The sequence below is a fragment of the Podarcis vaucheri genome (assembly GCF_965113315.1).
Source record: "Podarcis vaucheri genome assembly, chromosome: 17".
Classification (NCBI taxonomy): domain Eukaryota; kingdom Metazoa; phylum Chordata; class Lepidosauria; order Squamata; family Lacertidae; genus Podarcis; species Podarcis vaucheri.
Genome location: NC_138755.1, coordinates 13,805,110 through 13,820,738, shown reverse-complemented (window position 1 = coordinate 13,820,738; position 15,629 = coordinate 13,805,110). Strand labels below are relative to the sequence as shown.

At 46.2% G+C, this 15,629-nt stretch overlaps 1 protein-coding gene across 4 annotated transcripts in view; it reads left to right on the top strand.

Annotated features, from left to right (window-relative positions):
* SMARCA2 (SWI/SNF related BAF chromatin remodeling complex subunit ATPase 2) overlaps positions 1-15,629 on the top strand; it is a 132,670-nt gene that overhangs the window by 62,220 nt on the left and 54,821 nt on the right. For all 4 annotated transcript variants that reach the window (XM_082204541.1, XM_082204540.1, XM_082204542.1 and 1 more), the window contains 8 exons: positions 2,366-2,432; positions 4,158-4,268; positions 6,236-6,478; positions 7,238-7,351; positions 9,020-9,127; positions 11,165-11,251; positions 12,549-12,595; positions 12,892-13,058. In XM_082204541.1, the coding sequence (XP_082060667.1) occupies positions 2,366-2,432; positions 4,158-4,268; positions 6,236-6,478; positions 7,238-7,351; positions 9,020-9,127; positions 11,165-11,251; positions 12,549-12,595; positions 12,892-13,058 (944 nt within the window). The remainder of the gene's footprint in view (positions 1-2,365; positions 2,433-4,157; positions 4,269-6,235; positions 6,479-7,237; positions 7,352-9,019; positions 9,128-11,164; positions 11,252-12,548; positions 12,596-12,891; positions 13,059-15,629) is intronic.

Here is a 15,629-nt window from a genome sequence, read left to right as displayed (position 1 = left end):
GCGTCCTCTCCCAGGGCTGGATCGGGTTTTTTTTTAAAAAAAAAATAAAATAATTCACAGTCCCCTATTACAATTTTTTTGCAAATATTTTTTATTGAGTTTTACATTTTTAACATCCAAATATCATAATGTACAACAAAAAATACAAATCCCAAATTCCCCCCTTCCCTCAACTTCCTTTTCTGGTTTTTTGCAAACTTCCTTTTCCTGCTTATTTTAACATTTCTTCATTTTAATGTCTTTAAGATCATTATTGTTATTCCCCCTCCATTTTAACATATTCATCATATTTCCTGTATTTATTTTGTTGATTGTGTTTAATCAAACCCTGCTAGTGAGTCCATTTCTTTAGATTTTTTTCTGTAAGTACAGTGGTACCTCAGGTTACATACGCTTCAGGTTACAGACTTCGCTAACCCAGAAATAGTGCTTCAGGTTAAGAACTTTGCTTCAGGATGAGAACAGAAATTGTGTTCCGGCGGCGCGGCAGCAGCAGGAGGCCCCATTAGCTTAAGTGGTGCTTCAGGTTAAGAACAGTTTCAGGTTAAGTACAGACCTCCGGAACGCATTAAGTACTTAACCTGAGGTACCACTGTATATCAGAAATGGTTCCCAATCTTTTTTCAAATCTCTATTGTCTTGGTCTCTTAAGTCTTTCAGTTGGCTTCACCATTTCAGCATATTCCATCCGTTTTCCTTGCCATTCTCCTTCATCACTTTTCCATCCTTGGGCCAGCAAAATCCTAGCCACAGTTGTAGCGCCCATGAAGAGTCGTTTCTTCTTCTCTTTTGGCAGATCTTGACCTGAACACAGTGGTAGAATTCTCGCCTGCCACAGTCCCCTATTAACGTTTCCCCAAACTTTCACTTGCAAACTGAGAGGTTGGAAACCTGCTTGAAGAAAAACGAAACGAGCATCTGGCCAGCTGCTTTGTCCCTTTTCGTTGTATCGTCAGATCATTAGCAAGGAGCAATAAACACGCACAACAGGATTTCCATTTTCAGGGGAAAATGAAGAGGACTGGGAAGCAAAGACCTCTAAGTGCAAAGAAATAAATCACAGGGTTTGTAATTACAAGCCTGCTGCACTGTCTTTCCGCAAACAGGTGCAGATTCTGAAAATCCCCTCCTCTTCAGCAAAGCACTAAAATATATTCAGGCAGTACATTGGACTCAAATTGGGCAAGTGTCTGCATGCATGTGAGAATGGAGTCCTGAGCTGTGACCCAGAGCAGCTTTTCCTCTTCTCTTGGCGGGTGTTTTTTTTGTAACACTGTTTTTATTCATTCTTATCTTTAAACTGCTGCATTGAGATATCTGTTTGTTTACATATGACTGGCGACAATTACGTAAAATTAAAAATAAATCAACAATAAAAACACTCAGGTAAATGTTTCTGAATACATTAACAAAGTTGTGCCAAAGTGTATATGCCAAAAATTATTCCACTTATTCCAGATATGAAATGATGTATAGTGACATGTTTTGCTTAGATTGGGGACCAGAAGTAAAAGGTATTTAGTATCCATAGCAATTAGAATTTTTGAGGAAGGAAGGAGGGAGGGAAGGTTAAAAAATTATGATATGTACTTCATGCACGCCAGGCGGCTGTAAACTATGGCTGCTGTTCTACCATATTATTCATGTAATCAATAGGGCCTTGTTTCTTTCGGCCTCTTTAAATTTTGTGTCCTTTTTTCCAATAATGCTATTTGCCAGATTGCATTATACCATGGGTAGGCAAACCAAGGCCCAGGGGCCGGATCTGGCCCAATCGCCTTCTCAATCCAGCCTGCGGACGGTCTGGGAATCAACGTGTTTTTACATGAGTAGAATGTGCCCTTTTATTTAAAATGCATCTCTGGGTTATTTGCGGGGCATAGGAAATCATTCATTTTTATTTTATTTTGTTTTTTCAAAATATGGTGTGTGTCCCCCCCCACGGTCTGAGGGACAGTGGACCGGCCCCCAGCTGAAAAAGTTTGCTGACCCCTGCATTATACCATTGGTCCCCAGTTAATAATTGGAATGATTTCCATGTCCTGGCAATAGTTGTCTTTGCAGCGGTTAATAGGTGTGTTAGGAGTTATCTGTTTCCAATCTTCGGCTTATTACGACTATGTTTTCAGGAGCCGTCCTACTCTCGAGTAGGTAAGCAGAGCCCGTCCCGGGGACTGCCTGCTCCTGGGAGCCTTTTCTGAGATGACGAGAAAAGCTTCTGCTCTCCTTTGGTCTTGCACCTTGAAAATCAAAAACCAGGCTGTAGACTTTGTTATATCTTTTATCGTTAAGACTGCAGAGCTCTTAAGACAATTTATAGAACCATCGGTTTTGAGATGCTTTGTGTTCTTAATCTTTTACACAGGACTTTATCCAACTGGACTTACGAGTTTGACAAATGGGCTCCTTCTGTCGTGAAAATCTCCTACAAGGTTTGGATGTCCTTTATACGCAAATATAAAGTGGGCAGTATAAACACATAACCCCCCCCCATCTATTTACTTGTGTGTTTTTTCTGTGCACTGAAAACAGCTCACTGTATTTTACTGTGCTTTGGACGCCCCCTATTTTGGTGGACTAAATTTAAAGAAAATGAGCTGTTGAGCTTTCTAAAGGGGGAGTTGCACGTGTGCCATCACCCCAGCCGCTCCCCCCCAAGCCACTGCGGGCGGGAAACGCTCCCTAGAGCACGGACAGGCACGCAACTCCCCCCTACGCCACTGCGGGAAACACACCCTAGAGTGCACATCTCCCGCAGCAGCATGGGGGGAGTTGCGCGCCCCCCCAGCCAGCTGGCTGGCGGTGCACAGCTCCCCCCCCCCGCCACTATCCATGTATAGGACGACCCCAGTTTTTCACACGATTTTTGAGCCCAAAAAACCCTCGTCTAATACACGGGAAAATACAGTAATCTGTACACTTGATCCAGGCTTGTTGCCATCAGCTGCCAGCCCCCTTGGGCACGCGATGGCGCGGGACGTGCAGAGGGAGCCGGTCCGCTTCCTGGGATCCCAGCAGGCGTTTCTCATTGGCTGCTGAAGCGCCGCGGTGATCCCAGCAGGCAGCGGCGGGGGAGGGGCTCAGCCTCGACCCAGACCAGACAGGAGACTTCATCTCTCTGGGTCATGCATTCCCGGCAGAGGCCTACCCCTCCCCAGTTCGGAGCCCATTGTGCTTCTGCAAAGTCCCTCCCTTGTTCTAATATACTCCTGCTATGGATACATTCAGTTCAGTGCCGGATTTACAATGGTGCCTCGCAAGACGAAAAGAATCCGTTCTGTGATTCTCTTCGTCTAGCGGTTTTCTCGTCTTGCGAAGCAAGCCCATTGACGGATTAGCGGATTAGCGCTATTAGCGGCTTTTAGCGGCTTATCTGCTGATCGGATCAGCTGATAAGCGGCTTAGCGGCTTAGAAAAAGGGGGGGAGGGAAAAAAATTCTGACGGATAAATTCTGTACGTCCTGAAATATTTGTTGTAAATCATAGAATTGTAGAGTTGAGGGACCCTGAGGAGCATCTACCCCAGCCCCAGCCCCCAATGCAGGAATACGTAGCTGCACCATACGGAAATCGAACCTGCAGCCTTGACCTTGCCAGCACCACACTCTAACCAACTGAGCTATCCAGGAGTATAATACAGTAGAACCTCAGCTTAATGTTACCCCCGGGTAACATAAACTTTGGGTTGCAAAAGCGGCAAACTCAGAAGTATTTTCCCAGGTTTCGCTGCATGCGCAGAAGTGCTCTATCGCGCCATGCACAGAACAGGCACCTCTGGTTGCGGAAACCTTGGGATCGGAACCCGTCCGCAACCAGAGGTACCACTGTATGTGAGCTTTCATGTCATGGCTTTTATCGGAGATTTCAGGTGGTTTACCAATACTGAATTAGTTCACCGTTGGACTAATTCAGCCCCTGATATTCTTAGGAAGGCGCTTGTAAACAATATGGACCTTCAGCCTAACTTGGAACAGCAATAAGACCTGTTATCTGAGTGGAGTTTTCTGTCCGGGAGCCACTGACAGTGGCAAAGTAATTACAATTTATTTTTTCTCCAGCTTGTTCTGGAGAATTTGCTCATTGCAACAGGACCCTTGCAATTTGTTTTGCATTTATGTACCCTCGTTTCAGGGGATGCTTTTCTTTTCTTTTTCCAGGGCACACCTGCGATGCGCCGATCCCTTGTCCCTCAACTCCGTAGCGGGAAATTTAATGTTCTTTTGACGACTTACGAGTACATAATAAAGGACAAGCACATTCTTGCTAAGGTAAGGCTGCGTTTCTGGCTCCTCTTGGGGACGTGGTCTCTTGCCCTCGCCCCAAACAGCCAGGATTGCACCTGGCAAAGAGACTCCTGCCCCTGCACCCGCCATCGCTGTTGTCTTTAAAAGGCAGTTCTGCGTTTCTCTGCCTGAATGGAGGCGTTGGGCTTTTCTTCCAGCCCATTCACCGTCTCCTCTCCTGCTGTGCCACTTTCAGGGCTGCGGACGAGAGAATGGCTTCGCTGCCTGTGGATCTCGTCAATGCCTCCCCACCATCGCTCCACGCCGGAGCGTCAGCATCCTCCTAGTGACATTTATTGTGGGGTCCTGCTATTCCATTTTGATCCACGGCTCTTCTCTCGCTCTTTGTTTTCTGAGCAGAGACAAACACGACCAGCAAAAGGACTCCGGCTGTGTAGCCGCTTTCTGGATGTGGGGAGATAATAAGGGGCCAGAATGAAATCTATCTTCATTTTCATTTGTGCATTTACACCCGATAGCTCAAAATCACTGCTTTTGATCTGAGTGTCTCCTGAATAGTTAATAGACTCTGGAAAGTGGGAGCTAATCTTTGGGAACCATGGCTTCTGCGGAAGTGGAGGCATTTAAGTAACGGAGTTCCAATTGTCATACATCAGAGCCTGTGAATTTCTTAATGAGCTTTCATGTGCTTGCCATAGTCAACTTTTCATTGGTAGTTTTCTGACCATCTCCCCCCTGGCCTAATATTCAATTGAGAACACACATTCCTGGGCACAAGCACCTTCTGATGGGCTTTTTGAGGATAGCTTATTTAATCTCTGCAAAGATTTCCATCCTTTTCATTTTTTTAAACTTCTTTTCTGTGGTTTGAATCCAGCTTTCACCCAATTCCTCCCTCTCCTTTCAAATCCGCCCGTGGCTCTTTGAAGCATCTCCTGATGGGGACATAATTTTGCTTGCAAAGTGGCCCTCATAAAACCAGAATTTGGAGCGCTTGGTTTCATTATTGCTTCGGAAAAACTGCCGACAGGCTCTGCACCAAGTGCACCGCCCCAGATTCACGGCTGGCCAGTTAGAATTTCTTTTTGGGCCACAGAACCAGCATGCATTTGTAGTTGCCTATGGGGTGACAAGCCCATTCTGTTTTATCAGCTTGGCTGTCAGGCTCATACGCTTTGGTTTCCGAACATTTTGGAAGTCGAACGGACTTCCGGAATGGATTTTGTTCGACTTCCAATCTACAACTGTACAGTGGTACCTCGGGTTATAGACGCTTCAGGTTACAGACTCCGCTAACCCAGAAATAGTACCTCTTGTTAAGAACTTTGCTTCAGGATGAGAACAGAAATTGTGCTCCGGTGGCGCGGCGGCAGCAGGAAGCCCCATTAGCTAAAGCGGTGCTTCAGGTTAAGAACAGTTTCAGGTTAAGAATAGACCTCCGGATCGAATTAAGTACTTAACCCGAGGTACCATTATACGTTGAATATAGGAGAAGGGACAGGGCTGTCTTAAGCATATGCGGTGACGGGGTGCAAAGATCCACCCGGCGCCCCCCTCCCCAGGTTGCCTAGTCCCAGGCGTGCAGGAGGGCAGAGCCAGCCAGCCACCTCAGCATCTCGCTGGCTCAGTCTCCCCCGAACTCGCAGCGCAGAGCTGCCCGCTACGGCACTCTGACCAATGGGCTTCCCCGGACTCTGGGCCTGGCGCTCCTGAGAGCCCGGCACCCAGATGCCCCGCCCCCCTAGCACCTATGGGTAAGACGGCCCTGAGGGGGGAACAAGTTTGGCCCACAGGCCCCACGAAGTCCCTCCACTGCTAGGCCGTTTTGAGGGAGCCACGCCAACCCTGCACCTAACCTAGTTGCATTTTGGGTGTTCTGGTCCTGCTGAATCTTTTGGTTTTTTATTTTTAAGCTGAAGGCCCACAACTGTTTTAGGATTTGCACGCGTAGAACTAGGGGAAGAAAGTTTTGTCATCTTGTCTTTTCGTAGATTCGGTGGAAGTATATGATTGTCGACGAAGGCCATCGTATGAAGAACCACCACTGCAAACTCACTCAGGTGCTGAACACGCACTACGTCGCCCCCAGAAGAATCCTCCTGACGGGGACGCCCTTGCAGAACAAACTGCCGGAGCTTTGGGCTCTGCTGAATTTCCTCCTCCCCACCATTTTCAAGAGCTGCAGCACCTTTGAGCAGTGGTTCAACGCCCCTTTTGCCATGACCGGAGAAAGGGTATGATGATGATGATGATAATTATAATTATAATTACAATAATAATTTATGTTTTATTCCCCGCCCACATGGCTGGGTTTCCCCAGCCACCCTGGGCAGCTCCCAACAGAGTATTAAAAACACGATAAAAGATCAAACATTAAAAACCTGCCTAAACTGGGCTGCTTATGGGATGTTGCTCGCTTGTTTGTATCACGCTGTGGGACGCGGGTGGCGCTGTGGGTTAAACCACAGAGCCTAGGTCTTGCTGATCAGAAAGTCAGTGGTTCGAATCCCCGTAACGGGGTGAGCTCCCCGTTGCTTGGTCTCTGTTCCTGCCAACCTAGCAGTTTGAAAGCACGTCAAAGTCAAAGTAGATAAATAGGTACCACTCCAGCGGGAAGGTAAACGGCGTTTCCGTGTGCTGCTCTGGTTCGCCACAAGCGGCTTAGTCCTGCTGGCCACATGACCAGGAAGCTGTACGCCGGCTCCCTCGGCCAATAAAGCGAGATGAGCACCACAACCCCAGAGTCGGCCACGACTGGACCTAACAGTCAGGGGTCCCTTTACCTTATACTTTTCAAGCATACTTTCCATGTTAGCATGATGGTGCTAGTCTCTTTAAATTAGGTTTTTTTAATAAACCCTCTAAATAAACTCTTCGGATTCTCAGTTTGCTAAACCATAGAGATACATGCTACAGATCGAACAGGTGCAATTTTGGTTCTTTTTAAAAAAAAACCCATACATGTTATTTTTTCATTGTGCTCTTTCCTGCAGGTGGATTTAAACGAGGAAGAGACTATTCTGATCATCCGGCGCCTCCACAAAGTTCTCCGCCCTTTCTTGTTACGGAGGCTGAAGAAAGAGGTCGAATCTCAGCTGCCAGAAAAGGTTTGTGGAAGAAGGAAGACCTTCTGAAGTTTTCTAATGTTCTGTATTAAATCCAAAATTCACAATGCCACAAAATGAGCAGCAAAAACATACCGTATTTTTCGCTTTATAGGACGCACTTTGTTTTAGAGGGGGAGAACAAGGGGGGGGATTCTCCCCCTCTGCTCAGCGCCCCTTCAGCAAAGCGGTAGGAGAAACGGAGCCCCTTCCATTTCTCCTCCCGCTTGGCTGAAGGGGCGCTGCGCAGCTCTCCCTCTCTGCTGAAGCCAGGAGAGTCTTGCTCTCCTGGCTTCAGCGAAAGGAACCCAAAGCCTGCGGAGCGCAGCAAGAACCCGCACCGCGCTCCTAAGGCTTCAGGCGGCTACCCCTGAAGCCTGGAGAGCGAAAGCAACATGAAGCCTCCAGAGCGTGGAGGGAGCACTCCCTCTGTGCTTCGGATGCTTCGCGTTGTTATCGCTGAAGCCAGGGAGCCTGCATTCGCTCCATAGGATGCACACACATTTCCCCTTAACTTTTGGAGGGGAAAATGTGTCTTATAGAGCGAAAAATACTGTATCTCTGAAGGCAAAGACTAATTGAGCTTGGTTGGCTCTGAATCTTGCCTTGTTTCCCCCTTCTGTGTTGTGAGCACAGAGAATATCAGGGGCAGAAAAATGAGACTTTGGACACAACAAGATAAGAGCCCGTCTGCATCGCCCAGTGTCCAGTAGTCATGGAATCTGTATCTACAGAATCACCTTTTCCTAAAATCACAATAATTTCTATTGGTCTCCATTGCTGTCTTTTGCTGTATGCTCCCTTTGCAGCTCTGCCTAGTCTGTAACTCTCTTCATTAAGAATAAGCCTCCTTTTTACAGATTGCACCCAAGACAATATGAGATTAAAACAATCTTCTGATCTCCCTAGGGCATCATCTAATGCTTTCACAACTCAGAAATTCCCAAGTGTCAAGACTTGTGAGATAGAGAGTGAAGAGGCTTCAGGCTTGTGGAATCTGCTGTCATCCTGACTTTAAACAACTGGAAATAGGTTCAAAAGGAATGCATCTGGAACTTTAGAATTCTTAAGTCAGGAGCCCACAGTCCCACAGAAAAACCCATTCCTAGTTGCCTCCTCTCTGCAGACTTCTTTTATTTCAGTGGTATAATTTAAGGGGGAAGTCATTTGGTTGTTGGCGTTGTTATGGGATTAGGAGTCCTTGCTGATCTCCTGCAAATCACCCAGAAAATCTGTATTTTGCCCACCCCTGCCTTAAAGCAGATCTGGGCAGAAGAAGGCAGAAATGGATCTGCCGTTCAGTCGCTTGGCGATTTGCAGTATATCTGCAAGGATTTCTGATGATGTAGTTGTTTAACGATAGCAGCAACAAAACGGCTCCACCCTCAGCTAAATTATGCTGCTAAAGTGAAAAAATCTCCAAGTAACCAGATTTGTCTGGTCAGTTCTGGTTCTTCTCTGTGCTGGGCTTTGGCAGGTGAATCTTGGGTTTCTACTAGATCAAGTAGATCCCGTAAGCTTGAAGTCTTTCCAGCTCTGCTTTAGAAAATGTCTTGTGGCTTATGGTGCCATTGTAGTCAGACATTTAGAGATAGTGTGAGATTCTCGCCAGGGCAAAAGGCGTTTCCATTACTCTGAATTTTTGAGTGACACATTACTTGCTCCTCTCAGGTGGAATATGTGATCAAGTGCGACATGTCGGCTCTCCAGAAGATCTTGTACCGCCACATGCAAGCCAAAGGGATCCTCCTAACAGACGGCTCGGAGAAGGACAAGAAGGTGAGCAGATTACAAGAGAGATCTGCTCTCTTTCTCAGAGCAACCCTATCCTGATCAGCTGTGTAACCCGAAGAAGTCAACGGGAAGCCTTTAGGGGTCCTCCCCACCCCTGGCCAGTCAGGGCTTGGGAGAGGGGGTGGGGGGTGATTTGTACATTTCCGAGTACGTTCCAAGTACTCCCAGTACGTTTCCGAGCACAATTCAAAGTGTTGGTGTTGACCTTTAAAGCCCTAAATGGCCTCGGCCCAGTAGACCTGAAGGAGCGTCTCCACCCCCATCATTCTGCCCGGACGCTGCGGTCCAGTGCCAAGGGCCTTCTGGTGGTTCCCTCAATGTGAGAAGCAAAGCTACAGGGAGCCAGGCAGAGGGCCTTCTCAGTAGTGGTGCCCGCCCTGTGGAACGCCCTCCCACCAGATGTCAAAGAGATAAACAACTACCTGACATTTAGAAGACATCTTAAGGCAGCCCTGTTCAGGGAAGTTTTTAATGTGTGACATCTTAGTGTATTTTTGGTCTTTGTGGAAGCTGCCCAGAGTGGCTGGGGAAACACAGCCAGATGGGCGGGGTACAAATAATAAAAATATTATTATTATTATTATTATTATTATTATTATTATTATTATTATTATTGGCACTTCTCTGCTGGCAAACAGGATCATGGCCAGCGGTGGGGGGGGGCGGTGGCAGAGGAGGGGCTTTACTGCAGCAGAGGCCGTAGCATCACCCAACTGGAAGGAAAGGTCCCTGCTGTTAGTGGCCAGTCATAGGGCTGGGAGATATCTGTTTTTCAACATTGTGATCTTTCACCAGCTAAACATTGCAATATACTGATATATCACCATGTCTGAAATAAGGATGGAGCTATGTAGAGGCATTGGCTAGCTTCACGGTTTTTCCCGGATCGTGATTTTTGCCGGCGCCAGGTTCAGGGGAGAACTGAGCCGGCAGAGTTAACCAGGGCTGGAGGAATCGAGAGAAGCTTTGGCCGGCTTCACGGTTTTTCCTGCATCGTGATCTTTGCATAGCGCGCACACACACGCATCACAATTTGTGATATATTACCAGGTCAAGAATTACAAATCCGGCACAGTGGAACCTCGGTTGTCAGAAGACCATTCAACTTCCAAAACGTTCAACAACCGAGGCGCAGTTGCCACTCGGCAAATTCCTTTTTGAAAAATGAAGAAACGCACCGCGGAAGCCGTTCGACTTCCCAGACACGTTCAAAAACGGAAGCATTTGGTTGTCGGTGTTCGGGTTCCAAATTGTTTGGATTTCGAAGCGTTCGACAGCCGAGGTTCCACTGTATCACAATATGGACTCCAGACTGGTTCTGGGTGATATATCAAGATATTGCCCAGCCCTAGCCAGTAGAAAGTCCCGAAATGCAGGATATGGCAGGATGGGATGTTGGGAAATTTGGATCCAGTAGATCTGATGTGTGGAGCCCTTAGCTAGCCAGCCTGGGGCTAGTGTAGCTTTCTTTTTAAAAAATGCTTTCCTACCCTGGCTGGGGCAAGCCGGCAGGACTCACTATGTCCCATGTAGGACCAGTCTGGATAGCTGGCCTTGGTGAAGATTTGACATTTTCATCCCCCAAAAGTTTTTGATTTTGAGTTTCCACCGAAATGAGGCTGTATTTTAATGTTGTATTTTAATCTTGTTTTAAGTTGTATTTTAATCAATTGTTTTTATACCCGGTGTTAGCTGTCCTGATCCCGGTCTTGGCTGGGGAGGGCGGGGTATAAATAATAATAATGATGATGATGATGATGATGATGTTCCTGTGCCTCAGTGCCTCCTAGTCACAGTTTGGACTTCTCCTGGCAGATTTCATTATAGCTGGAACATTGGAGTGCTTTGAAATCCCTACAGCTCATGTTAACTAACATGAAATAGGAGCCTGGGATATTTAGGGGTAAAGTGTATTACTAGAGGCCTAAAGTGCGTCTCCTGTGTTGTATGGTCTGCTAAGTTTTGTAGGATCTTCCCCCATTTCCACTGGACTTTGTGACGTCTCATCTGTTCCTTCCTCAGGGAAAAGGAGGCGCCAAGACTCTAATGAACACCATCATGCAATTAAGAAAGATCTGCAATCACCCCTATATGTTTCAGCACATTGAGGTGAGTCAACCTTGCTCCTTTGTTATCTCAGGGGTTAATGGGATAGAGGAGACTTGGACTTTGTTCTTTCTGGTCTTAAATTATTCTGTGTAGGGCAGAGCCAAAGGGGGAAGCCCCCAGGGTGTGCAAAAACAGCCTCTTTAGGGAACTTTAGGGGGGGGGAGAAATCTGTTTTTAAAAAATCAAAATGCCAGCAATAAAAGGAGGTGAAGGTGTTTGTCCCTCATATGAGGAGGGATTTTTCAGGCACAGACACTGATCTTACGTTGCCTCACAGAGTAGTATTTCGCCCATTGGAATGTAATCCCCCCCCCCCCAACAACAGGAGTTGGCAAGGTTTACCTCACCTGGGCCGGTTTACTCTGGTGGAGATCCCTCCCTAGGCTGGATCGTGTGTCCCCCCCCCCCCCCCCACGATTTCTAGCACCCACATATGCACAGGCACGATTTCTGGCCCCTGCGCCTGTCATTTTTGGCGTCTGCACAGACACGATTTCCGGCGCCACGGAAGCGAGTTCCCACGCCGCGCTGCACCGGTTTAGCACAGCATGCGGAGACTTGCTGAGTGGGCGGCTCGGTTCGTGGCCGGCTTGCGGGCCGGTTAAACTACCCCCGTGGGCTGCTTTTGGCCCATGGGCCTTAGGGTTGCTGACCCCTCTTCTACAACCTTGCAGTGGAGGTCTACCCAGGACACGTGTCAATGATGATCCAACATGCATTGGAACAATGAAACAATGCGCAAAGCTTGTTTTTGAGGATTGTCTAAGGAAACCTTTGCCTGTAACTGCATTTGTGGATCTTTCCCATAGCCTAGAGTCATGTGCCACCCTGAATGATACAAAATATATTTCATCTTCTTCTAGCTTAATTGTTTTTAAAAGGTTCATTTTTATACACCATTCGCATAGGAATATTCAGACAAGATTTAATCTTATTACTGTTAATTAATGCTAATTAATTAATGCTATTCTTTTATGTAAGGCATATACATATTGGTACATACTGAAATTTTTCATACTTTATTAAGATGACATGCTGTGTTACGATATAAGCTTTTTATTGGCTCTTTATTTACCAATCCATCCATTTCGATAAGTTGCAAGTAGTTTGCCAGTTGTTTCACATCAGAGAAGTATGTTTATTACAATGTGGTTTATGCACTAATAAGAGAAATACCATTTTAAAAATATGTTATTTTAACTAGCACCGCCAACCTAGGTCCATGAGTTTAGAAAGAGTTATGTTGGGTGTGATTTAATCTAGTCGTGTTAAGTAATTTGCTGTTCTCCATTTGCAGGAATCCTTTGCTGAACATTTGGGCTATTCAAATGGCGTCATCAATGGGTAACTATTATTTTTTACTTCCTAGAACTTGTCATCACAGAATCTTTTAGAGTTTAAGTGTTTAGATAGTTGCTTGGCTTTAGGTTGGAGCTTTTCCCTTTCTGGGGTTTGTGTAGGGTTTGGGGAAGTAATCCCTGTGCACCCTAATATCTCAGAAGAAACCACATATGGTTTGTTTTCTGCAGTCCATACCAAACATTCTGTTTAACAGCCTATAGGAGAGACGTAGGATGTGCTAATTGCATGTGCAAATGTCACCTTGTTAATATTTATTATCCAGCCTTTTCTCTTCACAGAGCTGAGCTTTATCGGGCTTCGGGGAAGTTTGAGCTGCTCGATCGAATTCTGCCAAAGCTGCGAGCCACCAACCACCGCGTCCTCCTCTTCTGTCAAATGACGTCCCTCATGACCATCATGGAAGACTATTTTGCTTTTCGGAATTTTGCTTACCTGCGACTTGACGGTAATGTTCCAAAGGGAAAGGAGCTCGGGAAATAAATGAGGGGCGTCTTGTGATCTTGGAGCCAGGGGCTCCCGCTCTCAAACCCCTGTTTCTCCCCCACCTCCAAGGCACTGAGAAGGTGTTCCCTTCCTTCACATCCGTAGAAGTGCCAGCTGCCGGCCAGAAAGTTCCTTGTTTATATCTCACCTCAGCCACAGTGCAGTTAAGACAAGCCGCTCTTGCAACTCCCCTGCCTGTAGGATGGGGAGAACAGTAATTCCCTGACTTACTGGAAATGCAACTCTGAGTCAAGGCATTTTCAAGCCCTTCCAGTACTGACTCCCAGTCCTTTGCAGTCTTTGTCCAAGGTGGACAAAGCTCTCCTCTTGAACTTTTTAGCTCTCCTCTTGGACCTTTTCCTCTTTCGTACAGTGGTACCTCTAGTTACAGGGACGCGGGTGGCACTGTGGGTTAAACCACAGAACTTAGGACTTGCTGATCAGAAGGTCGGCGGTTCGAATCCCCGTGACGGGGTGAGCTCCTGTTGCTCAGTCCCTGCTCCTGCCAACCTAGCAGTTCGAAAGCACCTCAAAGTGCAAGTAGATCAATAGGTACCGCTCCAGCGGGAAGGTAAACGGTGTTTCCGTGCGCTGCTCTGGTTCGCCAAGCACACAAGCTTCCAGATTCTTGCAAACCCCTCCCCAACACCAAGTCCTTGAATTCCAAACACCCCAACCCAAAATCCAAAAAAACCCCCAAAAAGTCTTAAAAGTTTAAAAGAAGTTTTGGAAAAGCTTCAAAAATCACCAAAGTCTTCAAAAACCTCAAAAAAGGCTACCACACCGCGCTCTATGAGTTGCTCCTTGAACGCAACTGTATTAACAGTGTTAAGAAAAAGGAAACAAACTTGCAAGACGTTTTTGTTTTTCGTCTTGCGAAGCAAGCCCATAGGGAAATTCGTCTTGCGAAGCAGCTCAAAAAACGGAAAACCCTTTCGTCTAGCGAGTTTTCCGTCTTGCGAGGCATTCGTCTTGCGGGGCACCACTGTAAAAAAATTCCTTCCAGTAGCACTAAGTTTGTTATTGGTATGAGCTTTCATGTGCATGCACACTTCTTCAAATACTTCTTCAGATACACAGTGTGCATGCACACGAAAGCTCATACCAATAACAAGCTTAGTTGGTCTCTAAGGTGCTACTGGAAGGAATTTTTTTATTTGGTTTCCACTACGGCAGACCAACACGGCTACCTACCTGTAACTTCACAAACCAAAACACCTACTTCTGGGTTTGCAGCGTTCTTAATCCAAGTTGTGCATAAACTAAGCTCTTCTTAAACCAAGGTACCACTGTGTATTGTGCTGTTTAGCTGGGGATGTATCGTGAAGTTGAAAACCAGCTCCATCCTATTCCAGACATTGTGCCCTTGAGGGGATGGCTTTGTTAGGCTGCTTTGATCCTTCTCACCGGATGGTTGGGCATTTGTGCAGAGTGGAACATTGGACTTGCCTGAAAAGTGGCTTCCCATCCACCTATGTTCATTGTAGGGCTTTTGCAGGGGACCATACAGCTGCATTTTCCTTTATATTCACCTGTATTTTTGTACCTCTTAATGCTAGTTCTGTATTTTTCACATTCATTAATGCTCAGACCATGTTTTTGGTGCACTTAGCTTTTTTCTTCTATGGATGCATGTTTGTTAGAGTTGAGGTTATTCTCTTCTTTTCCTTTGGGATTGTTCTGTGCATTTTCCTTCCTTCTCTTTTGGGTTGTCTCTGGCTTGCCCTGTATCCTGGGTTGGTCTCATCCTGACATGGGCTGGCGTCAGGGCTGGGAGGGCTCAGGGATGCCTTGACTAGGAGTTGCATTTCTGGGCTAAGAACGTCAGGTGGCGCGAGATGCCGCCTGATGGATGGGCGCCCACTGAACCCACCTTTCAGGTGAGTCCCAACGGATTCGTTTCCTGCACGATCTCCAGATTATGTTATGGTACCAAGCTGAAAATGTGCACTCAGTTCGCTGGAGAAACACTCTAGTCCATTGATGGAAATCAGTTTATCTGGGTATTCCTCTCATCTGGTCGAATTCACATCATAGAAGGGACCCTCAAGGGACATCTAGTCCACCCCCCAGCAATGCAGGAATCTTCTGCCTAACATGGGATTCGAACCCACAACCCAGAGATCCAGAGTCTCACGCTATACCAGCTGAGCTATCCCATCGATGTTTAAGAAGCCATAGTTCTTAACACTAATTTCCCATGAGATTATTTTTTTAAAAAAAATTGAAGTTAACTCGGAAGTTAAAGTAATTTGCTTCCAAAATCTCTCTATTTTAGCATTATTTTTACCTAAAATAATGGAAGAAGTAGAGCTCGTAAATGAATTCTTCTGCAGAAATGTGATACGTTAATGTGATTTAAAAAATTAATCGTACTACAAATCTCATGCATGCTTGTTTTTCTCTTGGGATGAGTTACTTCACTAAAGAAACTTTTTTTACCCCCTAAGTATGTAGATATATAAATATATATCAGTGAATTTCAGAGGATTCTCCCTTTAGCAGCAATCACCTCTGTCTGTGACTGAAATTC